The following is a 24,966-nucleotide window of genomic DNA, read 5'->3' as shown; positions in this document are numbered from 1 at the left end:
AGATAGATACAAAGCCCGGTTGGTGGCTAAAGGGTACACTCAAACATACGGGATAGATTATCTTGAAGCGTTTGCTCTAGTGGCCAAATTAAATTCCGTTAGAGTTCTTTTATCAATTGCTGTTAATCTTGATTGGTCTTTACAGCAGTTAGATGTGAAGAATGCTTTCCTAAATGGAAAACTTGTAGAAGAAGTTTACATGGATCCTCCTCTAGATTTTGAAGAAAAATTTGGAACTCAAGTATGTAAACTCAAGAAATCTTTGTATGGTCTGAAGCAATCTCCTCGAGCTTGGTTTGAACGATTCACTCAAGTTGTTAAAAAACAAGGTTACTCACAAGGGCAAGCTGATCACACAATGTTCTATCGACATTCACAAAAAGGTAGAATAGCAGTTATTATAGTTTATGTCGATGATATCATTCTTACAGGAGATGATATGGATGAAATAAGGCGTCTCAAGGAGCATCTAGCATTGCAGTTTGAGATTAAAGACTTGGGTCCATTGAAATACTTTCTTGGAATGAAAGTTGCTCGATCAAAGAAGGGTCTTGTGGTCTCTCAGAAAAAATATGTGATTGATCTTTTAAAAGAGGCTGGGATGAGTGGTTGCCGCCCAGCTGACACACCAATTGATCCAAATGTAAAATTCAAAAATAAAGAAGGTCGATTAGTTAAAAAAGGGTAGTACCAAAGATTAGTTGGTAAGTTAATTTACTTATCACATACAAGGCCAGACATAGCTTTTGCAGTGAGCTTACTAAGTCAAATTATGCACTCCCCAATGGAGGAACATGAAGAAGCAGTGTTTCGAATTCTAAGATACTTGAAGAGTTCACCGGGAAAAGGCTTATTCTTCAAGAAATCCGAATAAAGAGGAATTGAAGCTTATACAGATGCAGATTGGGCAAGCTCAATAACAGATAGAAGATCTACATCAGGATACTGTACATTTGTTTGGGGAAACCTTGTGACTTGGCGAAGCAAAAAACAAAGTGTCGTAGCAAGAAGTAGTGCAGAGGCTGAGTTTAGATCAATGGCTCAAGGAATTTGTGAAATGATGTGGTTAAAAAGAATTATGGAAGAGCTGAGGAAACCAATAACTTCACCAATGAAGTTGTACTGTGATAGCAAAGTTGCCATTAGTATTGCTCATAACCCAGTCCAACATGACTGAACTAAACATGTTGAGATTGATAGACACTTTATCAATGAGAAGATTGAAGAAGGCCAAGTGTGCATGCCGTTTGTTCCTTCAAAACAACAGATTAACGACATACTCACCAAAGGACTCTCTAAGACAAACTTTGATTTTCTTGTAAGCAAGTTGAGCATGATTGATATATATGCACCAACTTGAGGGAGGGTGTTGAAATATGTATATATTTTAAATTTATTTAGGTAGATAAGTTTTATTCATATTCTAGGAATATTTTTATTTTATCTTTTAGTAGTTTATTAGAATAATGGAACCATTTTCTTTTATATTTTAGTAGTTTATTAGAATAAGGAACTATTTTCCCAATTAGGATTAAGACCCTTTTCTCTATTTAAGTTCAATTCTTCAATTAATAATATAGCACAGTTTTATTAAAAGCTCTCTTGAAAACTTTCATATCTAACTATTTTTGTTTTATTTTTACACTTCTAACAAGTTAGAAACCGTCTTTTAATCATTTTCCATCCAAAAACATACACATTTCACTTAATTTTATAAGCTTCCAAGTTCCGTCAATATCCTTTAATGACAACTTTTAATATACTCGATAAAACAAAAAACTATTGGTATATATTTGTAAAACAAGTTTCAAATATTCAAAACCTATGAAAAGTTTGAAGAAAAACATACCTTATATTTCAAATTTGGAATAAAAATGGTTAACCGAAGTCAAATGATAGCTATTTTGTCTTAATTATTGGAATCGCTTTTTAAATATATTTTTATATGTTTAGATCGATTTTCATATTGGAATATTGCTTCTTTTAAATTGATTGTTTATATATTTAAATCGACTGTTACATAACACTTCTAATTTTAGATTAACCCCTAAGATTAATATCCTGCTCGCCATTGAATAACATGACACAATATAATTAAATTAAACAAAAAATATGGAGGACTTACAAATAAATAATAATAAACTTCTCACCAAAAAAAATAAACTTATTTAAACATAAATAACATTAAACGTTTCTATTATAAATAAATATTTATAACTCTCAAATTTTGGATCTTATGTTCAATGGTTTAGGGTCTTAGATTTATGGTTTATGATTTTAGCATTTATTTATTATTTAATAATGTTTAGATAAATTTATTACTATCTATTTATAAACACTTCACTATTTTTGTCTTATTATTTATTCATTGATGGTATATGGAATTTATGCACCAACAATACATTAATTATTCTCTCAAATATAAATAGAAGAATATTAGTTTTTTTTTTCTATTATTATTTGATTATTTATTGTCTATTAGTATTTAATTTAAAACTTCTCTTAAATTCTTATTGTTTATTAGTATTTCACTTTAAGTTTTTCCTTCAATTCTTATTTTATATATTTATTTATACTTTAAACTCCAATTTTTTTAACAGTATTATCTTATTTATTAATACTTTTATGGATTTTATTATATTAAATTTTGACAACGTGTAGCACGTGACATTAATACTAGTATGTATATATAGACCAGACACACTCATGGTGATCAAATAAAAAGAAAATGTGAAATAAGTTGTGCAGATAAATATTAAATACCAAACTTATCTTATTACTGAAAAAAGCTGCATTGTTATCATAGATGCCCCCTTTGCCAACCACGTTTTCACTTGCATCACCAATCTCTCTTGAAGTTGAGGAAGAAAATGCAGTCAGTTTTGGACAATCAACTATTTTGATTCTAAACAACTCTGGAAATTCAAGAGCTTGACTTCCCAAATGGAAATTTGTCAAGTTGGGACATGATTCAATTCTTATGGAGAATAGCTCAAGAAATGTAAATTTATGTGTCATTGCTTCCTCCTCCTCCTCCCTAACCACTTGTTCCATTGAATTGCATTCTTTTACTTCTAGCCATTCTAGTTGATTGAGGCTCAAAAGCATAGACGGAGTAAAAATGTACTTCAAGCTGCTACATTTATAATAATTCAGAGAAATAAGGTTTCTGCCCAAAATTTCTTGAGGGTTCCTAATCCATATTTCTATTGACTTAGGACATGTGTCAGAGATGTTCAAAGATCGTCCGTCAGAGAATCCATCCTAAAAAAAAATATGATATTATTCCACTAGATAGCAATCATAAATAGAAAATGCAAACAATAACAGAATAAAGATAAATGCTCTTCAATGATTATTGAAGTAGTAATAAAATTAATTGTATTAGGACAGGAAGAAGCTAGCTAGTTTTATGAACTTACTAACTTTTGTACCTTTTCCGTGTAAAGCTGTTGTATGGTTGTATTCAAGTCACTTGTCCAACTCCATTTCTCACGGTAACCCGACTGTTTTACTCTTCGTAATTGTGGGGTGCTTAAAACTCCCTCAGAAAATATCTTTAACCTAGGACACTGTGCCACAATTAATTCTTCCAAACAAGGAAAGTTGAAGGTGTAATTCCCTGGACAAAAGCTTGTGAGGCTCTGTAAATTGCTTAGTTCTAAACATTTCAATTTACTCACAACTATTGTCTGATGGTAGTCTCCCTCGTTTCCCACTATTTCTGTCATTTTAGTGCAGTACTCTACGCTCATTGTCGTTAATTGCACACAATTCTTAATTACTGAGGGTGTAACTAAGTTTGTCATCATTTTGCAAGAGTACACATTCAAAGTTGTGAGATTTTGTAAAGATGATGAGGAGGCTCTAATATTTATCAAATCATCACATGCCCCAACTCTGAGTGTTCGGAGATTAGAAAGAATATGGTCAAGCTCCGAATCTTTGCTCCATATATGCTTAAGATTTATGGCATTAACCAATACCAAATTTCTAATTGGTGAGCGAGTCCCAGCATCTCCTTTACAAGGGACTATGTATTTGAAATTAAAACCAAAAAGCTGAAAACTATCCAGATTGCAGAATCTTCGGACGAAAGGAAATATAGAAGATCGAATGCCACCTGTCACTTCCAAAACTTTAATATCTTGAAACAAAGCTGGTGGAAACTGGTCCAGATCACCAAAATCTAGTAACTTAAGTTTCTCTAATTTGGGAATCACCTTGGAAACCAATTAAACATAAACAAGTTAGGCACAATACAATTTTAATGTTTGATTTTGATGATTAAGTCCCAACAAAATCAATATTAAAGCAAACGAATCAAAATAGATGATTTTTTTGTTTTAAGAAAACACAATACCTCAAAAAATAAAACTTGATAAAAATAAGCTGAAAGAAGTGCAGCAAATCAAACTTAAAATGGATAAACAACCACCGTTTCAGATAAAAACATATATATATTTCTATGATAAAAATATATGCAGATTAATGTAGTTAAAACACTAAGGTTTTAAAATATTACATTGGTCTACTTTAATGGTTAAATTAACAATTTTAGTAACAGAAAAACTTTATTGATATAATCTCAATAGTTTGAGGGTGTAATTAGAAAGTTTTAAAGTTTGGGGATTAATTTAAAATGAATGTTATAATTTGGGATATATAGTATAATTAACTCTTAAAATTTTGACTTTTTATTGAATGGTTATTTTTCTTTGGAGTGAATGAAGGGTTGGGATTTATTTTCTACCCATTACTTAAATGTAGGGTAAATTACATCAATACTCACTCTAGTAATAGAATATATTTATTTTGATTACAAGAAAACAAATAAAACCTCAATTTAACCACTATTGTTAGAGAAGTTTAGTATTTTACTCGCTATGCTGCTAAGTCCCTAACAGGATGCTAATGTAGCATTTTTCTTTTCCTTTTTTGGCATAATAACAAATTCAATCCTCGAAACTTACATTATCTATCAATTTAGACTTAATTCTAAAATATCAAGATTAGCCATCAATATTTACCTGTTATGTCTATTCATTCTTGCTTTTAAAAATAAATATATATATATATGTAACAAAAGTTTTAAAAATATCAAAATTCAAAAATATATAAAAAATTTAAAAATAAAAAAATAAAAATTATATCACATTGAGATGCATGTGACCGTGATTTAAATTATAATACATAGAAATGCATGATCGTGACATATATCAACCTGAGATACATGTGACAGGGCTTAAATCATGAAAAGAAATATAGTTGTAATGATATACATACCTCTTCAACCAACAAAACTGGTTGCTCATTTCCTTGGATTAATCTAAGATGTTCCGAAGCCACTATCTTTAGCAAAGCAGAACAATCTGTTTTCAATTTTTTCAACATGGGCCAGACTATTGTATGTTGCCCTTCATAGAAACATTTGAGGTTTTTTAGGGATGTAACCTCAAGGGAAGACACCTGCGGAAACTCAAACCTCACAGGCTGCTCCTCCACTCCTTCCCCTTTCGATACAATCTCCTCCACTCCACAATTAGTGATGCATAAATCTTCAAGTTGTGGAAGATCTTTGGCTATTGACACTGGAAATAGATTTTTCAGACTCCCACATCTCTCAACTCTTATTTCTCGTAGATTTTGTAAGGAACTTGATGCTAGGTCATTATGAAATATCATCTTCACATTTATCATGTTGACGATTTTCATCCTTTCCAACCTAGGAAATGCAGCCTATACAATATATAATTCATGCCCATACAAAAGTTAGCTCATATAATGCAGACAAAATAACAATGACAAAGCAGCTGAATTTTTTAGAGTGTAAGAGTAATGAGATAAATCACCTTCTCATTGAAGAGAGTATACATGCCGGACTGCGTACTAGTTTGACTAATGAATTCTTTTAATTTTGAGCAACCCTCAATCTCTAGGTTTTTCAACAATGGGAACTCGATATTATAATTTCCTGAGCAAAAGAAAATGAGGTTTCGAAGTCCTACTATATGCAGGGAGTTTAACCGAGGCAAACAAATCACATCTTTCCTTTCTTCTTCAATTTTCTCTGTAAGTATTATGTCCCTTAAGCCCTTGCAATCCTTTATCTTAAAGCATTGGAGCTGCACCAGACTTCTAGCGAGAGAAGTTGATAACAGATGCTCCAACTTACCACATCCGTCGATGATCAAGCTCCTCAAATTCGTAATCCAATGACATGCCTGGTTGTGCCATAGTATTTTGGTGTTAATTGCAAGCTCTCCAAGTGATGGAAAACAAATTGCACATATTTACACACAATTATATTTATTCTTTAAAATCTAAAAGGGCAGGAAAGGCAAAGATAGAATGTAACATAATTTGGAAATATGATTTTAAATTTTAAAGACAATTTTAGTTGGAATTGTTGGTTCCAATTTCATTTTCAGAATTAAAAAAAAAATTGTTAGGCAGTCAGTTCGGATTAGAAATTAAATTTCCATTTGTTTTGAGTTTGAAATTTATTTTTGAACCCTGAAACCATTATACAATATTATTTATTTTTATTATTAGAAGTATTACTAACTAAAAGTTGTATAAGAAATTATGAATAGAGGCAAACAAATACCTGTTTATTAAAAAGTGGTAAGGGCTCAGAAACAGTGAAACACCTTTTGTCTTGAGAGCAAAAGCTAATGAGTTGCGGTAGATTTTTAAGGGTGATGGAGCATAATTCCGAAACCCCAATTTCATTCATTGTAATATACTGGACATGCATACCATTTTTGACGTGAAGTCTCTTTAAATGTGGAAGATCTTTCCCATTATTTAACTCCGCAAGTATATTCTTGACGCCTTCAAGTCCTTCTAGGTACAAAGCTTCAGTCTTAATCAGCAACATTTTCAACCCATTGTCCAAATGTTCTCAAACATTCATGATTTTGGTACCATACACACCTATTATAATCACCTACACAAATAACATATTTGTCCAAAGTTTCAAAGAATCGATGCTTTGGAATCATTTGGGCATCAGGGATATGAACATATAAAGTAGTTAGACAAGGCAAATTGTTTAATTCGTCAAGGCTTGCATTTTTCTTCTCATTTTCAGCTACTCCTTCCTTTTCCCATTCAACAAAGCTTCCACCCATATATAATTCTTTTAATTCAGATAAACTTGATAAGACATTTGGTGAGATGATTTCGAGTTCTCTACACCAACTCAAATCTAACAACCTTAATTGAGTCAATTGTGCCATCTCCTTAGGTAGTTCTTTGATACCTGACTTAGAAAGGTCAAGGATTTCTAAATTCTTCAGCTCTCCTATGATGGTTATGTCATCAACTGCAGATTCTTTTAGACACAACATGCGAAGGTCTGTGAGGTGAATAATTGATTTAGGTAGGGATGAAAACTGCATTCCGAACAAATCTAAGACTTTGAGGCCTTTGGTTTGTTTGAAAAAATTGGGAGGAATTTTAACTGCGCCGGCCATAAGGAAGAAGGATAGACCTGAACACTCCATCTCCTTAGGAAGGTTAGCTATAATCTGAGGACAACGTAAGCTGATCACACTCCAGCTATTTATTTTCTCCTTAGCGGACCACTCCTTTGGAACATGATCTCTCAAAACAAGCATACGATAGTCCTTCAATGCAATGGCTAAAGCAGCATCCCAAACAACATCATGGAAATCAAAGCACTCATCATTATAACCATCAAGCAACAAGGCAGACGCTTTGAGATTAGCCACAACCGTCAATACTTTATTTCTAGCTTCTTCCATAGTGTAGACACCGTCAAATAAACCCAAACCTAGAGTATATCTTACCAAGTCCTCCACCAGACCATTATGGCCTATTACACTGCAAAGCAAGAAAGTCAGCTTAACTTCCTCGCTTTCTAAATAATTAAAACTCCACTCTATAGCTGAATATGCCGCAGTTATCCCCGTGAAGTTGCTTGACAAAGGCCTCTCCAGTTCTCGTAAAGCATTCTTCCATTCAAACAACCTTTTGTTTCTCAAAGCCCCTGCAACTGTCGCAATGGCTATTGGCAATCCTGCACATTTTTTGGCTACCTCCATAGCTATAGGCTTCAAATCGCAACTTTCATCACAGTTGCCAGCCATCTTCTTGAACAGGTCCCAGGCTTCCTTTTCATTTAAAACCCCGATGGGAAAATTTTTCTGAGCATCCATCCCATTTAATAAAACATTGAGTTCTCTAGAAGTTAACAGCAACTTGCATCCCTTGTGTTCATCTCCCAAAGGAATCCCAACTTCCTCAATATCTAACTTTTCCCAAATATCATCCAACACAACCAGAATCCTCTTCTCCTTCAATCTTTCTCGTAGTCGAAATGCTTTTCCAACCATACTCTGTTCCTCAAATTTCAAGCCCAAGAAGTCTGCAATTTGGTTCTGAATCTTCTCAATATCGATGGCTTGAGTTACGGTTGCTATGACAACCGAATCAAACAACTTGCCCTTGACCTTTCTAGCGATTTCTTTGACCAGCGTTGTTTTTCCAATCCCACCCATACCATGCACCCCAACAACGCTGACGCTATCATCTTTTAGTGCCTCCATAATTCTGTTCAAAATCGAGGTTCTTGACTCAATTCCTGGTAACCTTTAACTGGTGCAACCACGATACCTTATGGAGCTGCACGATAGGAAACCCTTTCAAACTTGCCATGCTCAAGTAGCTCGGCAACAGCCTTTGCCACCTCTTCAGCTTTCAGGCTAAGCTTGTAAAGAGTCCTGAAATTAGGACACAAACCAATGAAACACTTTTTCTTTGCTTTTTCTTCATCTTGCATCACTTCCTCTACTTGTTCAAGGATCTTTTTGTCGACTGCAGACAGCCATTTGTCAACATCACCTTCGATCTCCTCACCATTTCGTTTAGCTGCATCAACACAATGCTGCACTCCGTCTCTTGCATCTTTCAGCCTATTAGCTCGGTTCTTGAGGGTCTCAACATTTTTCTGATGATTGGAAAGGTATTTGACATGGTTTTTGATAGGAGAGATCGTATACTCTACAGCTTTGGCGACAATAGAGCCAACGATGGCAATAACAATCTCCATTGAGAGAGCAAACTGAATAACCACAGCGACAACAAAGACCAAAACTTGAATTATCTTATATAATTTTTAAAAAGAACTCATTTGCATAATCTTAACTACCATTGAAGAGTTAAAATTTTAAAATTATAAATATGAGATTAATGTTTTACTTTATGACAATTAAAGTAAAGTAATTTTGTGTTATTAGATAATCTTTTACTAATATAGAGTATAGACATATATCTAACTATATTTTTTAATAATTATCTTTTTTGAAGGAATAGTTTTTTTTTTTTTGCTAAGCATTGAAGGAATAATTATCTTTTAGAAAATAGTTTTCTAATTATTATTTAAATTATTTTCAACTAATTCAAAATTATACCTATTTCTTATATTTTGATTAAACAGGTGATTGTTTGGTGTACTGTTTTTTTTTTATTGTACAAGCAGTATCAAAGTATTTTGTTAATTTATTTCAAATCAATTATATAAAATATATATTTAATGTTTGAATATTTAATTTGTTTTCTAATTGATTTTTCAGTTAATTTTAGTACCCTATCAAACCATCTTTCCAACCTTCACTAAAAAATAGACTTGATCATTAGTCGAATTACAAAGTCCATCCAAAACATAAAAGAGTTTAGGTAGTAATATAAACCCAAAAAATAAGCTTCGAAAATAAATAAGAGTTGCGTTTTAAACGGGCCAAGCCTCAGACAAGATTCAAGATTTTTTTAGTTTGGACCTAACCTGAATTTAATTATTTTTTTGCTGCTGTTTACTGCTTTTATGTTGCTGTTTTTTGCTGCTATTTTGTTATTTTGCTACTGTTTCACTATTATATTACTACTATTTTATTACTATTATTAAGATATTGTATAATTTTTATTTTATTTTTAATTTTGCTATTATTTTAAAAATATTTGTTTGCTAAGTTGCAATGTTAGTGTTAATTAAGTATAAAGATTTTCTTTAATATATTTTTAATTTGTTGAGAAATATTTATTTAAATTTTTAGAGTATTTAATATATTATATTTTTAAATTTATTTCTATATAAAAATAATCTAAAAATTTAATGACGGGTTCAGATTTAGTATTTTTTATCTAGGTCGAACTTAAGCAAAATTTTAGACCCATTTTTTTAGTTGAGCCGAAAACAAATCTAAAATTTTTACATTGACTCAAACCATGACCAGATCTACTACAAATCCTTCTTCTACACCATAAATCAGTAGTCAACCTCTTAATAACCCTATTGCAGTAGGTGGAAGCCACAAGTTGTTGAGAGATCCCAAACAAAAGTGCTTATGCAGCTTTCCTAATAGTCACCCCTTCTTATCCCTTTTTTCTACTAACTTTAAAGAGTTTTTCCCATAATTTTTTTTATGGATTTTACTGAAAATATGTTTACCTGTTTCAATTCAGAATTTTTATGTAATTTTAAAAAGTAAAGATGAAATTAATGCTAAAAAATTTATTTGATCTTTTTTATATTTGTCAGGTCAACAACAGTAAGGGTAAACTTGAACGGAAAGATGAAGATTTTAAATCGAAAAAGTACAAATAGAAGGGCTAAATAGATTTAAAGCATAAAAGAAGTCCATTTTCATGGTTAAAACTGCCTGCCTAAGCTTATTTATACCGACAAGTATTTCAAAAGAGTAAGAGAAAAGCAGGTGGCGTACCTTTTGGCTATGATCAATAACTGATAATTTTCCCCCTTCTGTCTTTTTTTCTTTTTCTTAACAGAGAGCAAAGCCAGAAAGTAATGATTTGAGAAGGATGACTTCATCTTGCTTTAAAAGAAAGGAAGTCTCGTGGAAACAGCTCAGAAAACAGTCCTAAAATGTCTTATACCAAAACATATTTTAATGGGAAAATATTGTATATACTATCACTCTAAATTTCGAATCTGAGTATTCAATATTCACAGCTTTCGCTTTCACCAACTAAGCAAAGTGAATTTTAAATTAAAATTTTAAAAATTAATAATAGTAAAATTACATGATAAAATTTTAGTTAATCATTTAAAATTATAAAGGTATAAATTATTAAAATAGTAAAATTATATTTTTATTATCGTAAAAATATATAATTTAATTTTAATCTCAAATATTTTTTCCTAATTTCACCTTTATAATCAACTTTGAATTACATTAAGTTGAATGAAGAGTTATATAAAAATTAAAATCATTTATTAAATGAGGGTGTAGGCATGTGCTGAAAAGATTAGTCTTTATCGTTGTTATTTAATTACACGAACGATATTAAAAAAAGTAATTATTGCAATAATTAGTATAGTCCATATATATTTCACATTAGATTGATTATTTATTTGTATCAAATTATAAAGTAAAAATTGAATGTTAAAATATACTCAAAGGTCTTATGTCATATATTTGAAATTTAATTCTTTATTTTTACTTTCAAGAATTTAGTCCTTTTACTTTTTAGATTTAAAAATATGCTTTCAAATTATATTAATCATTTGAACTAATTAATACATTATAAATCAAAATATACTGTCCAAAATATTGCCGATTGTTGATTCATTAGATCAACGGATGTGGAGATGGAGAAGAGAGAATTCAAGTCTGGCCGTGTAAAGAAAAAGAAGATCTTTTTTTTTCTGGGATGTTTGTAGAATTTTATTATATAGAGTCGGATCTTGAGTCAAATTTCGATTCGAGTTATTTTTATTATAATTATACAACATTTTTTATTTTTTTGTCAAATCAATAGCTTCGGTGTGTTTTCTTAGAATTCATTCCCTTCCATCTTCACATCCATTGATTCAATGTATCAACACGGCCTCTCCCCCAATCGCATGCTATAGAAACAAAAGGATAAATACACTTAAACTATTGGAAATTTATATTTGTTATGAAAGGCAAACATCACCCAAGTTCCTCATCACAGTCCAAAACATTTCCAAATTATACTTCGGCAAATGTATCGAGCCGTTTGATATGATAGCTTTCCCTTACGTTAGCTTTAGCTCGGCTGGAGTCCAAAGATTATGAAATTATGCGCTTAATGTTTGATATCGCTTACTCTACTCGTCCAGTTGATTACCGAGCTCTGGTTGAGCATAGTTGATTGTTAAACACCAGAACCTTTTATCACCTGTGACTCCGAATTCTGAGTCATTTATGGACACATTAGCAAAGTCATTAATTCCACATCGGAGAGGAGAAAGAATCCTAGATATATAATTGAGTACGCTTCGACATATCTTTTAGGGAGAGGATAATTATCCAATTACATATACACCATACTTACGAGATGTCTCGTATTTTCTCAAACTATTTGTTATATGTTTGTGATGGTATTGGGCTATAACTAGAGTTGGTTTTTTTTTAATCTAGATTAGATTATTCAAAATTAGAAATTTTAAAATCATTTCAATTCAAATCAGTTTCATATTAAAGTCAAATCTAAGTTCAAATCACCCAAATTATTTAAAATTTTAAATTTTCTAATAAGATTATTTCGAGTTTATCACTCAAATTATTTTGAAATTTGAATCAATTTAATTTAGATTAAACGAGTTCAAATTATTCTGAAGTTAAAAGGTTCAATAAACAATAGCCAAACCACATAGGGTGCAGGCTTGTTAACGCAACCATTGAATCAGACTCAAACACCAAAACATGCTTTGAGACCATTGGGAAGAAGCAAAGATATCTTAAAATCCAAACCCCTAAAAGCAGGTTTGTCGCAATGAACGCCACAGAACTATTTCCGAAAGTATTCCCAAATTGCATTTTTGACTAAGTTCAGACAAGAAATCCTCTCCCCCATCACAAACAGACCTTCCATGCAATTACTCCTAGCTCAGAATTTGGCTTTGCACTGGAAGAAACTTGTATTACGGTCGCCTTCCCCAATCCACTTTACTCTATATTTTTGTCTCCATAAGATTTCTCGAGAACGGTTAAGTTTCCATAATTCACCCGCAGTCTCTTTTTCACGGTTGACATCCTCCTCGGTCATGATGGAAATATCGCCCCTTTTATCAACATCCTCCACTTCATTTTCTATAAAGTGGATTCTATGATCCAAATTACCAAAAGAAATTTTGTTCTATTTCTTCAGAGAACACTTTAAACAACTTAGTTTCATTCTCAAGGTCTGATTTGCCTCGCCGTAAACCTCCATTTCCTTCCATCGATCATCAATAAGTCGATCTAACTCTTTAGCTTGCATCCAACAGTCCTGGAATTTGAATGGTTTGGGGCCCCAATCTTTAGATTCCGTTGACAGCACACTGGGGCAATGATTTGAAAGACCATGCTTCATACTATTAGAACCCACCATTGTTTGAAAAGTCAAATGGGGTGGGCACCGAAAGTAGAAAGTAATATTGGTTGGCAAGTTGGGTTAAAAGTTGGCATGGGATAATTGCAATTTTGGTCCCTAATTGTATAGGGACATTGCAAGTTGATCCTTGAACCTCAACTATAAATAGGCCTAACCATTTCTTACTTTCTTTATCCCATAATTGCCATTCTCTACTTAAGGCATTATTCTCTCTCTCTCTATTTGTAAATTTCACTTGTAATTTTTGGAGTGAAATATATTTGGTAGTGCCCGAGGACGTAGGCAAAATTTGCTAAACCTCGTTAAAATTCTGGTGTTCTTTATTATTTATTTTGCATATTTTGTGAATGTGATTGTAGTGATTTATTGTGCTATTAAATTACAATAGAGGGATATTCTGGCTAGGAAAGACTTGGTATTTAAGTGATCTTCGTGATCTACCTCTCTTTCCTGGGAATTGAACTTAGTGTGATTTTTTAGTACAATATTTTTCTCTTTCACACGCTTCCGTGCAACAATTAGTATTAGAGCCAGATTCGTACTTGGGGAATACGACCGTTTACAGTACTATTTACGTATACGGTACTATTCACGTATACAGTACTATTCACGTATACGGTACTATTCACGTATACTGATCATTATTCACGTAAATGATGAGTTGGGATTGAGGTGAAAATGGCGCAAAGATCGCCATCGCAAGGACTATTGTGACAAATGCAAAATTTGAAGTAAAGAAATTTGACGGTACCAATAATTTTGGTATATGGCAATGTGAGATCTTGGATGTCTTATGTCAGCAAGAGCTAGATATAGCCCTTAAAGAAAAACCTGACAAGATGGATGACAAGGAGTGGGCCAAGATCAATAGACAGGCGTGTGGTACAATCCGTCTATGTTTGGCCAAAGAGCAGAAGTACTCTATCATGAGGGAGACATCAGCGAAGAAGTTATGGGATACACTGGAAGAAAAGTTTCTAACGAAAAGTCTTGAAAATAGGCTTTGTATGAAAAAGAAACTTTATCGATTCACGTATGCACCCGGTATGTCGATGAATGACCATGTGAACTCATTCAATAAAATTTTAGCAGACTTGCTAAATTTGGATGAGAAATTTGAAGATGAAGACAAGGCATTATTGTTGTTGAATTCCCTTCCTGATGAATATGATCATCTTACCACCACATTGCTTCATGGGAAGGACATGATCACATTTGATGCAGTCTGTAGTGCGTTGTATAGATCTGAAACTCGAAAGAAAGATAAAAGAGATCACAGAGATACAACTGCAGAAGTCTTAACAGTAAGAGGCCGTTCACATAGCAGCAAATCTGGTAGAAGGGGAAAGTCCAAATGGAGACCCGCCAAAGATGAAGGTGCCTTTTGCCGTGAAAAAGGGCATTGGAAAAAGAATTGTCCTAAGCTACAAAAGGGCAAGGCTATTTCTAATGCATGTGTAGTGGAGCATGATGAAGAGTCAGACTTTAGCTTGGTTGGCATGGCAATGGCATGTCAAACGGATGAGTGGATTTTGGATTCAGGATGTACTTACCATATGTGTCCTAATAAGGACTGATTTTCTAGTCTTAAAGAGCTAGAAGGTGGAATTGTTCTTATGGGCAATGATAGTGCTTGTAAGACAATGGGAGTAGGTACAGTCCAATTGAAGAATCACGACGGCTCAATCTAAGTCTTGACAGATGTTCGCTACGTACCTAGCCTGAAGAAAAATCTCATCTCATTAGGGGCCCTAGAATCTAAAGGGCTCACAATCACTTCGAGAGATGGATTACTAAAAGTAGTAGCTGGGCAATTGACGGTGATGAAAGGCACAAGAAGAAATAACTTGTACTTTTTAAATGGAAGTACAGTTATTGGATCAACATCAACAGTTTCTACAAAAGATGTAGATTCAGAGGCTACCAGATTATGGCATATGCGATTGGGACATGCTGGTGAAAAAGCTTTGCAGACATTGGCGAAGCAAGGCTTGTTGAAAGGTGCAAATTCTTGCAAAATGGAATTTGTGAACATTGTGTTCGGGCAAGCGAAGAGGGTAAAATTTGGTCCAAAGAATTCACAATACGAAAGGAATTCTGGACTACGTTCACAGTGATATGTGGGGACCTACCAAAGTAGCTTCTTTGGGAGGTATGCACTATTTTGTTACTTTTGTTGATGATTATTCAAGAAAAGTATGGGTGTATCTAATGAAAAGAAAAAGTGAAGTTTTAGATGCATTTCTGAAATGGAAGAAGATGGTGGAGACTCAGACTGGTCGAAAGGTCAAACGACTTCGATCAGATAATGGTACTGAGTACAAAAACGATCCATTTCTACAAGTATGCCAAGATGAGTGTAACATCCCGAAATAGGGCCTAAACGGAACAGTGGTTGCGAAACCACAAATCCGAGGTAGAATGTAACGGCCTAATTTTCAGTGGTGTCAAAAATGGTGATTTGAGATCACTAAATCGGACAAATAAGATTGAACAAGATAGTAACTTAATATTTATGAGTCAAGTAAGAATTTAGAAGAATTTGTGAAATGGTGAAATGGTGAAATTAGTGAATTAAAATAATTTATTAGGTCAGACGGGTCAAAAACGAGGTATCGAGACCTCGAATTTGAAAATCGAGCTATAAATATTTTTATAAATATTTATGAAGTGTCATTGAGTTAGTATTAAAGTTTCGTTAGAAAATTTTGATGTTTGGATAGCTAATTAATTAAAAAGGACTAAACTGAAAATAGCTCAAAATTTGTTAAATTGTGAGTAAATAGCTTAAGTATTTAAAAAGATGGATTTAAAGAGCAATTAGACCCAAAGGTTAATGGCTGGACGGTTTGGGTATGAAATAAGCAAGAAAACAATGTGAACAAGGGACAAAATTGGAATTAGCATAAAAGTTAATAGTTAAAAAAATGATGTAATTGAAAATCTAGACATTTCTTCATCTTTCTCAGCCAGAAACGCCGTAGCAGGTCTCCTATGCTGGTTTTTCATATTTTTGCACCATGTAAGTTCAATTTTACTATTTCTTAGTAATTTTTATGTTTTTGTGACTTTTACAATTAGGTCCAATCATCTAATTCATTAGTTTTTGATTTGGTGGGTGAAATTGGAAGTTACCCTGGCTGAGTAAGGGTAGTTTATGATGAATTATTATGAAATTGAAGTTCTAATTTCATATTAAGGTTGTTTTATTAAGTCATTTTGATAGAAAATGGTATTTAGGACCTAATTGTGAGCAAAATTGTGAATTAGATGTTGGTGTTGAAATTCAGAATATCAAAGGCTGTGAAATAGTTTATAATGATAAAATAAAAGTGTTAATTTATAAAAAAATTAGTTCAATTGATGGGTGAATTGAGCAGGGACTAAATTGTAAAAATTGTAAATTTTAGGGTAAAAGTGCAATTTCGAATTTTGAACAGCATAAATTGTGAAGTGAAATATAAATCAAATAAACGCTAATGAGTAGAAATATTTTATATTATAGATCAAGAATCCAAAGAAGAACGAGGAAAAGAAAAAGTAAAGGACTAAATTGTAAGGTTTAGTCACATTTTGTATCAAGGTAAGTTTACAGTAAATAAATGCAATATTCTTTTATTTTACATTATTATTGTCAATTTCCAGCATTTATATATTATGTTATGAAAATATTTAAAGTCGAATTTAAGGTGAAGTGACAGAGGAAAAGTGTTAGAAAGCCGGTTGAACCCTAGGAATGTTAGGATATTAGGGTTGTGAGATGTAATGAAATGAGCCATGTAAGTCCATATTAGAAATATGGCTTTGGAGACAGGATTGAGCCATGTAAGTCCATATTATATATGTCATTGGAGCAGAATAATTCATGTAAGTCCATGTCAAAGACATGGCATTGGCGAGATATTGATGAGCAGAACGACCCTAGTATCCTTAGTATTCCGAGTGGTTCAACGAGTCAGGATCTGAGTTAAATTACAGTGAATTAACAGCAAAGGAAAAGTAGATTATACTTATGAAAAGGAAAGGTCGTAAGAAAGAAGGTAAGGAATAAAGAAGAAGATAGAAATTGAGAAGTAAAGAAATTTATGATGTTAGATGATATTATGCATAATTATCCATTATGTTGAATGTTGTGATTTATTTGCTTGTAAGCTTACTAAGCCTAGTGCTTAATCTCTTTATTTTCTTCTTCTTATAGTACTTATCTAGTCACTCGGGGATCGAAGGAAATGTCGGAGGCCGATCACACTATCAAAGAAATAACTCAGTATAACTAGACGTTTTGTTTTGGGTATGGCATGTATAGAAACTTAGCTACTTTTGGTATAATATGAATAATGAATGATGTGTAAATACTTGCTAGTGATTAGCTAAGAAAATAGCTGATGATATACATGTTTATTAATATGTATGATTGAATGATGATTATCACATGAAAATTATGAAAATGTGAAAGTAACCTAAAAACAGATTCAAGTAATGAAATGATGTAAATTTGAAAAATCACTAAAATTGTAGAAACATAGTTTGAAGATGAATAATATATGAAATTAAAGCTTATTATGTATATTTTCTTATGGAATAAGCAAAATAGGTAAAAGTATTATATTTTATGATATATCTGAGTTTTAGTGAAACAGGGTCAGAGCGATTTCTGGATCCCCTGTTTCCAATTTGGAAATTCACCATAAATTGTACAAAACTAATTAGAAGGTATAATTTATATGGTTAGAATTCTTGTTGAATCTAGTTTTGAGAGAAACAAACGACTTAGTCATATGAATTTTGTACAGGAAGAAAAATGGTTCGTAGTAAGAAGAGGTCAGGCAGTCGAGTTTTGAAACAGGGGAAACTTTAACTAATAAACTGTACTAATTGGCTAAGTTAAAAATTCTAGAAAAAAATTAGTAGATATATATATGAGTCTAGTTTCATGAAAAATTTACGGATCTTAATTTCGAGTTTTGAAACTCGAGAAATGAATTTTTAAGTAACCATGATGCAGAAAAACAGTTTATTCCGAAAATTAAAATAAGTGATTTAGAGTTGTTTAAAAGGTAAGATAAGTTTAGTAACACCTCAAGCTTGACTCGGTGATGGTTTGGGCGTGGGGCGTTACATTTATTGGTATCGAGCAGGTTTAGTCGGTTCTCGGAACAGCTAGTGTGAGAAAAAGTCTAGCTATACATGCCATACTTGTATTTTGATAGTGTGACGACTCCTGACGATTTTTAAATATTTTGTTTTATTGTAATAGATCCCGAGTGAGCTGGTGATGATGATGTATAAAGTAATGCTTTGCTCCCGTAAAAGGGTAGCGCCATCGAGAATAGGCGATGAATGATTAATCGGGAAGGAGTGACTCGAGAAGCTCTCTTCCAAGCTTTGAATGATTTGTTTGCCGAGTTCGTTCGCACGAATCCGCAGATTAGACCTCTACCCCTCATGATTCTCGGGCTACCCATGTAGCTCAAGCTCCCCAATCACGTGTACAGTGATAAGAGAAAAGCCACCATTGATAGAATCAGAAACAAGGGCGTAAGAGTTCGAGCAACAAAAGATGATGATGCGAAAGAGCGAATTTTGGTTAGAAAATACTATCGAGTCTTTGATGAGTTATCTTGTACACCGAGGAATGTATGGAATGTGTAGTATCACTTCTTAGAGACTCGACCTACTACTGGTGGAAGACACTTGTATCGGTTGTACCAAAGGAGAGGGTCACTTGGGATTTCTTTCGGGAGGAATTTCGTAAAAAGTACATCATCGAGGTTTATTGACCGTAAGAGAAAGGAATTCTGGAATTGAAACAAGGTAATATGACGGATCGATGAGATTCTCGCTTAAATTATCGGCAACTTAACAAGGTAACAAGAAAGAACAAGTATCCATTGCCTAGAATTGATGATCTGTTTGATCAATTGAAGGAGCTCTTGTGTTTTCAAGATAAATTTGAGATCCGGATATTATCGGTTGTGAGTTAAAGAGTCGATGTCTTGAAGATCGCTTCCGGACTAGGTATGGTCATTATGAGTTCCTTGTGATGCCATTTGACTTGACTAATGCTCCTGCCATTTTCATGGACTTAATGAACCGAATTTTCAGACCGTACTTAGATAAGTTTGTAGTTTTGTTTATTGATGATATCTTGATTTATTCTCATGATGAGACCGAGCATGCGAGCATTTGAGAACGCTTTTCTGATTCGAAAGATAATCGGTTGTATGTCAAGTTCAGCAAAAGTGAGTTCGTTACGAAGTTGGTTTTCTTGGACATATTGTTTCGTGAAGGTATTAAGGTTGATCCGAGCAAGATTTCACCATTGTTGATTGGAAGCCTCCTAGAAATGTATCAAAAGTTAGAAGTTTTTTGGTCTTGCGGATATTATAGGCGATTTGTAGAGGATTTTCCATGATAGCTACCCACGACAAGATTGTCTGCGAAAGGATGTCAAGTTTGAATGGATGAGAAGTGTCAACAGAGTTTTGACAAGTTAAAAGCATTGTTGACTAAAGCTCCTGCTTTAGTGCAACTAGAACCGTGTAAGGAGTTTGTGATTCTGATGATGCGTCCATGAATGGACTTGGTTGTGTACTTATGCAGGAAGGAAGGTAATTGCTTATGCCTCTAGACAACTAAAGCCACATGAGAAGAACTATCCGACACATGATTTAGAGCTAGCGCCATTGTTTTTTTTGAAGATTTGGAGACATCATTTGTACGGTGAGAAGTGCCACATATTCACTGATCACAAAAGTTTGAAAATTTGATGACTCAAAAAGATTTAAATTTGAGGCAAAGAAGATGGTTAGAGTTGATTAAAGATTATGAGCTAGTGATCGATTATCACCCAGGTAAGGCAAACGTTGTTGCTGATGCTTTGAGTGGGAAATCGTTATTTGCATTAAGAGCTTTGAACACTAGTCTAGCCTTATCAGATGATGGTTTTATCTTAGCTGAGTTGAGAGCTAAACCGATGTTTCTTGAAGAAATTTGTGAAGCTCAAAAAAAAATGACAGTGAGTTGTTAACCAAAAGAGATCAGTGCGAGTCGGATGTAGAGTCGATTTTCGATCGATTCGACGGTTGTTTGATGTTCCGAGACAGGGTATGCATACCGAAGAATGATGAGCTTATTCGAAAGATTTTACAGGAAGCACATAGTAGTTCTTTGCCTATTCATCCAGGTAGTATAAAGATATATAATGATTTAAAAAAAAAAGTACTGGTGGGTAGGAATGAAAAGGGACATTTCAGAGTTTGTTTTTAGATGTTTGGTGCATCGGCCAGGTAAAGGCGAACATCGTACCTTCAGTTTATTGCGACTGTGCTAGTCCCCGAGTGGAAATGGGATCGAGTTACTATGGATTTTGTGACAGGATTGCCGTTACACCGAGAAAGAAAGATGCATATAGGTTGTGATTGATAAGTTAACGAAGTCGGCTCATTTTATCCCGATTAGTATGGATTATTCACTTGACAAGTTGGCCGAGTTGTATATGTCGAGATAGTCAAACTACACAGGTACCATTATCGATCATTTTAGACAGAGATCCAAGATTTACTTCACGGTTTTGGAAGAAATTACGAAGGCTTTGGGCACAAAGTTGAGTTTTAGTCTGACTTTCCACCCTTAAACCGACGGTCGATCGAGAGAGTTATTCAGTACTTGAAGATATGCTTAGATGTTGTGTCTTTGGAATTTCAAGGCGCTTGGGAAAAATATTTACCATTAGTAGAGTTTGCCTACAATAATAGTTATCGATCGAGTTTGAAGATGGCACCTTATGAAGCTTTGTATGGACGTAAATATCGCACACCTTTATATTGGATGAGCTTAAAGAAAGCCGGATTTACGAGGTTGATCTAGTTAAAGAAAGAAGAAAAAAGTGAAAGTTATCGAAATTGTTTAAAAGCGACTTGACGTGCGTAAGTCATATGCGATTTAAAAGAAAAGAGATCGAATATCAAGTTGGTGACAGTTTTTTTGAAAGTATCCCGTGGAAGAAAGTTCTCGATTTGGCAAGAAAGGCAAACTAAGTCCATGTTTTATTGGACCGTTTGAAGTGATTGAGAGAGTCGGACCATTAGCATATTGGTTAGCTTTCCGATTGAGTTAGAGAAGATTCAAAATGTATTTCATGTGTCTATGCTACGTCGTTATCATTCAGATCCGTCACATGTGATTTCTTAGACAAAGGTTGAGATTCAACCGGACATGACTTACGGTGAAGAACCCAGTAAAGATTCTAGCTCGAGAGGTAAAGCAATCAAGGAACAAAAGTATTGCACTTGTGAAAATACTATGGAATAGACATGGGTAGACGAGGTACATGGGAACCCAAGAGGCTATACAAAAATAGTACCAAAATCTCTTCACAGGTAAGATTTTCGGGACGAAAATCCCTAAAGGGGAGAGAAATGTAACATCCCGAAATAGGGCCTAAACGGAACAATGGTTGCGAAACCACATATCCGAGGTAGAATGTAACGGCCTAATTTTCAGTGGTGTCAAAAATGGTGATTTGAGATCACTAAATCAGACAAATAAGATTGAACAAGATAGTAACTTAATATTTATGAGTCAAGTAAGAATTTAGAAGAATTTGTGAAATGGTGAAATGGTGAAATTAGTGAATTAAAATAATTTATTAGGTCAGACGGGTCAAAAACGAGGTATCGAGACCTCGAATTTGAAAATCGAGCTATAAATATTTTTATAAATATTTATGAAGTGTCATTGAGTTAGTATTAAAGTTTCAGTTAGAAAATTTTGATGTTTGGATAGCTAATTAATTAAAAAGGACTAAATCGAAAATAGCTCAAAATTTGTTAAATTGTGAGTAAATAGCTTAAGTATTTAAAAGATGGATTTAAAGAGCAATTAGACCCAAAGGTTAATGGCTGGACGGTTTGGGTATGAAATAAGCAAGAAAACAATGTGAACAAGGGACAAAATTGGAATTAGCATAAAAGTTAATAGTTAAAAAATGATGTAATTGAAAATCTAGACATTTCTTCATCTTTCTCAGCCGAAACGCCGTAGCAGGTCTCCTATGCTGGTTTTTCATAATTTTGCACCATGTAAGTTCAATTTTTACTATTTCTTAGTAATTTTATGTTTTTGTGACTTTTACAATTAGGTCCAATCATCTAATTCATTAGTTTTTGATTTGGTGGGTGAAATTGGAAGTTACCCTGGCTGAGTAAGGGTAGTTTATGATGAATTATTATGAAATTGAAGTTCTAATTTCATATTAAGGTTGTTTTATTAAGTCATTTTGATAGAAAATGGTATTTAGGACCTAATTGTGAGCAAAATTGTGAATTAGATGTTGGTGTTGAAATTCAGAATATCAAAGGCTGTGAAATAGTTTATAATGATAAAATAAAAGTGTTAATTTATAAAAAATTAGTTCAATTGATGGGTGAATTGAGCAGGACTAAATTGTAAAAGCTGTAAATTTTAGGGTAAAAGTGCAATTTCGAATTTTGAACAGCATAAATTGTGAAGTGAAATAGAAATCAAATAAATGCTAATGAGTAGAAATATTTTATATTATAGATCAAGAATCCAAAGAAGAACGAGGAAAAGAAAAGTAAAGGACTAAATTGTAAGGTTTAGTCACATTTTGTATCAAGGTAAGTTTACAGTAAATAAATGCAATATTCTTTTATTTTACATTATTATTGTCAATTTCAGCATTTATATATTATGTTATGAAAATATTTAAAGTCGAATTTAAGGTGAAGTGACAGAGGAAAAGTGTTAGAAAGCCGGTTGAACCCTAGGAATGTTAGGATATTAGGGTTGACAGATGTAATGAAATGAGCCATGTAAGTCCATATTAGAAATATGGCTTTGGAGACAGGATTGAGCCATGTAAGTCCATATTATATATGTCATTGGAGCAGGAATAATTCATGTAAGTCCATGTCAAAGACATGGCATTGGCGAGATATTGATAGACAGAAGCGACCCTAGTATCCTTAGTATTCCGAGTGGTTCAACGAGTCAGGATCTGAGTTAAATTACAGTGAATTAACAGCAAAGGAAAAGTAAATTATACTTATGAAAAGGAAAGGTCGTAAGAAAGAAGGTAAGGGAATAAAGAAGAAGATAGAAATTGAGAAGTAAAGAAATTTATGATGTTAGATGATATTATGCATAATTATCCATTATGTTGAATGTTGTGATTTATTTGCTTGTAAGCTTACTAAGCCTAGTGCTTAATCTCTTTATTTTCTTCTTCTTATAGTACTTATCTAGTCACTCGGGGATCGAAGGAAATGTCGGAGGCCGATCACACTATCAAAGAAATAACTCGGTATAACTAGACGTTTTGTTTTGGGTATGGCATGTATAGAAACTTAGCTACTTTTGGTATAATATGAATAATGAATGATGTGTAAATACTTGCTAGTGATTACCTAAGAAAATAGCTGATGATATACATGTTTATTAATATGTATGATTGAATGATGATTATCACATGAAAATTATGAAAAATGTGAAAGTAACCTAAAAACAGATTCAAGTAACAGAAATGATGTAAATTTGAAAAATCACTAAAAATTGTAGAAACATAGTTTGAAGATGAATAATATATGAAATTAAAGCTTATTATGTATATTTTCTTATGGAATAAGCAAAATAGGTAAAAGTGTTATATTTTATGATATATCTGAGTTTTAGTGAAATAGGGTCAGAGCGATTTCTGGATCCCCTGTTTCCAATTTGGAAATTCACCATAAATTTTACAAAACTAATTAGAAGGTATAATTTATATGGTTAGAATTCTTGTTGAATCTAGTTTTGAGAGAAACAAACGACTTAGTCATATGAATTTTGTACAGGAAGAAAAATGGTTCGTAGTAAGAAGAGGTCAGGCAGTCGAGTTTTGAAACAGGGGAAACTTTAACTAATAAACTGTACTAATTGGCTAAGTCAAAAATTCTAGAAAAAAATTAGTAGATATATATATGAGTCTATTTTCATGAAAAATTTACGGATCTTAATTTCGAGTTTTGAAACTCGAGAAATGAATTTTTAAGTAACCATGACGCAGAAAAATAGTTTATTCCGAAAATTAAAATAAGTGATTTAGAGTTGTTTAAAAGGTAAGATAAGTTTAGTAACACCTCAAGCTTGACTCCGGTGATGGTTTCGGGCGTGGGGGCGTTACAATGAGGGCATTGTGCGACACTTCACTGTTCGGGATACACCACAGCAGAATGGGGTGGCAAAACGCATGAATTGAACTATACTGGAGAAAGTTCGATGTATGTTGTCCAATGCTGGATTGGGCAAGGAATTTTGGGCTGAGGCAGTTACATATGCGTGTCATCTAACTAACCGTTTGCCATCAACTGCAATAAATGGAAAAACTCCTATGGAGATGTGGACTGATAAATCTGCTACTGATTATGATTCTTTACATGTATTTGGTTCCACTGCATATTATCATGTAAAAGAATCTAAGTTAGACCCAAGAGCAAAGAAAGCATTATTCTTGGGTATAACTGATGGAGTAAAAGGATACCGTCTCTGGTGTCCTGATATAAGGAAGATTGTTTTCAG

The 24,966-nt window shown here is 33.2% G+C and overlaps 2 protein-coding genes and 2 long non-coding RNA genes across 5 annotated transcripts; 2 read left to right on the top strand and 2 right to left on the bottom strand.

Moving 5' to 3' along the window:
• Window positions 1-2,602: 2,602 nt before the first annotated feature.
• Window positions 2,603-10,994, bottom strand: LOC108465486 (uncharacterized). 2 transcript variants are annotated; one of them, XM_053020519.1, is made up of 6 exons: window positions 10,749-10,990; window positions 6,611-9,091; window positions 5,853-6,224; window positions 5,287-5,739; window positions 3,435-4,223; window positions 2,603-3,264 (listed from the first exon to the last, which is right to left on the bottom strand). In XM_053020519.1, exons 2-6 carry the CDS (start codon window positions 6,881-6,883, stop codon window positions 2,677-2,679), a joined length of 2,475 nt encoding a protein of 824 aa, XP_052876479.1. In that variant the 5' UTR covers window positions 6,884-9,091; window positions 10,749-10,990; the 3' UTR covers window positions 2,603-2,676. The 2 variants fall into 2 exon arrangements, with proteins under 2 accessions (XP_052876479.1, XP_052876480.1); XM_053020520.1 differs by having other exon boundaries at window positions 3,095-3,264; window positions 3,427-4,223; window positions 10,749-10,994.
• Window positions 6,949-8,576, bottom strand: LOC128282197 (probable disease resistance protein At4g27220). Its single transcript, XM_053020360.1, has 2 exons — window positions 7,222-8,576; window positions 6,949-6,952 (listed from the first exon to the last, which is right to left on the bottom strand). The coding sequence occupies exons 1-2, from the start codon at window positions 8,574-8,576 to the stop codon at window positions 6,949-6,951; spliced, it is 1,359 nt and encodes a 452-aa protein (XP_052876320.1).
• A 4,980-nt stretch (window positions 10,995-15,974) lies between the features above and the next one.
• LOC128282340 (uncharacterized) lies at window positions 15,975-17,805 on the top strand. The gene is made up of 3 exons (XR_008272592.1): window positions 15,975-16,408; window positions 16,892-16,969; window positions 17,585-17,805. It is a non-coding gene; the product is annotated as an uncharacterized LOC128282340 (long non-coding RNA).
• Window positions 17,806-22,976: 5,171 nt separating this feature from the next.
• Window positions 22,977-23,799, top strand: LOC128282338 (uncharacterized). The gene is made up of 2 exons (XR_008272589.1): window positions 22,977-23,027; window positions 23,645-23,799. It is a non-coding gene; the product is annotated as an uncharacterized LOC128282338 (long non-coding RNA).
• Window positions 23,800-24,966: the final 1,167 nt, after the last annotated feature.

The sequence above is a fragment of the Gossypium arboreum genome, chromosome 10 (assembly GCF_025698485.1).
Source record: "Gossypium arboreum isolate Shixiya-1 chromosome 10, ASM2569848v2, whole genome shotgun sequence".
Classification (NCBI taxonomy): Eukaryota; Viridiplantae; Streptophyta; class Magnoliopsida; order Malvales; family Malvaceae; genus Gossypium; species Gossypium arboreum.
This window is presented reverse-complemented; position numbering and strand designations above follow the sequence as displayed.

Excerpts from the sequence above, each read along its gene's own strand:
- LOC128282197 (XM_053020360.1), bottom strand. The coding sequence starts at position 8,576 with ATGGAGGCACTAAAAGATGATAGCGTCAGCGTTGTTGGGGTGCATGGT.
- LOC108465486 (XM_053020519.1), bottom strand. The coding sequence starts at position 6,883 with ATGTTGCTGATTAAGACTGAAGCTTTGTACCTAGAAGGACTTGAAGGC. Across the intron at positions 6,225-6,610 it reads TACCACTTTTTAATAAACAG|GCATGTCATTGGATTACGAA; the intron begins GTATTTGTTTGC and ends TGGCACAACCAG. Across the intron at positions 3,265-3,434 it reads AACAGCTTTACACGGAAAAG|GATGGATTCTCTGACGGACG; the intron begins GTACAAAAGTTA and ends ATTTTTTTTTAG.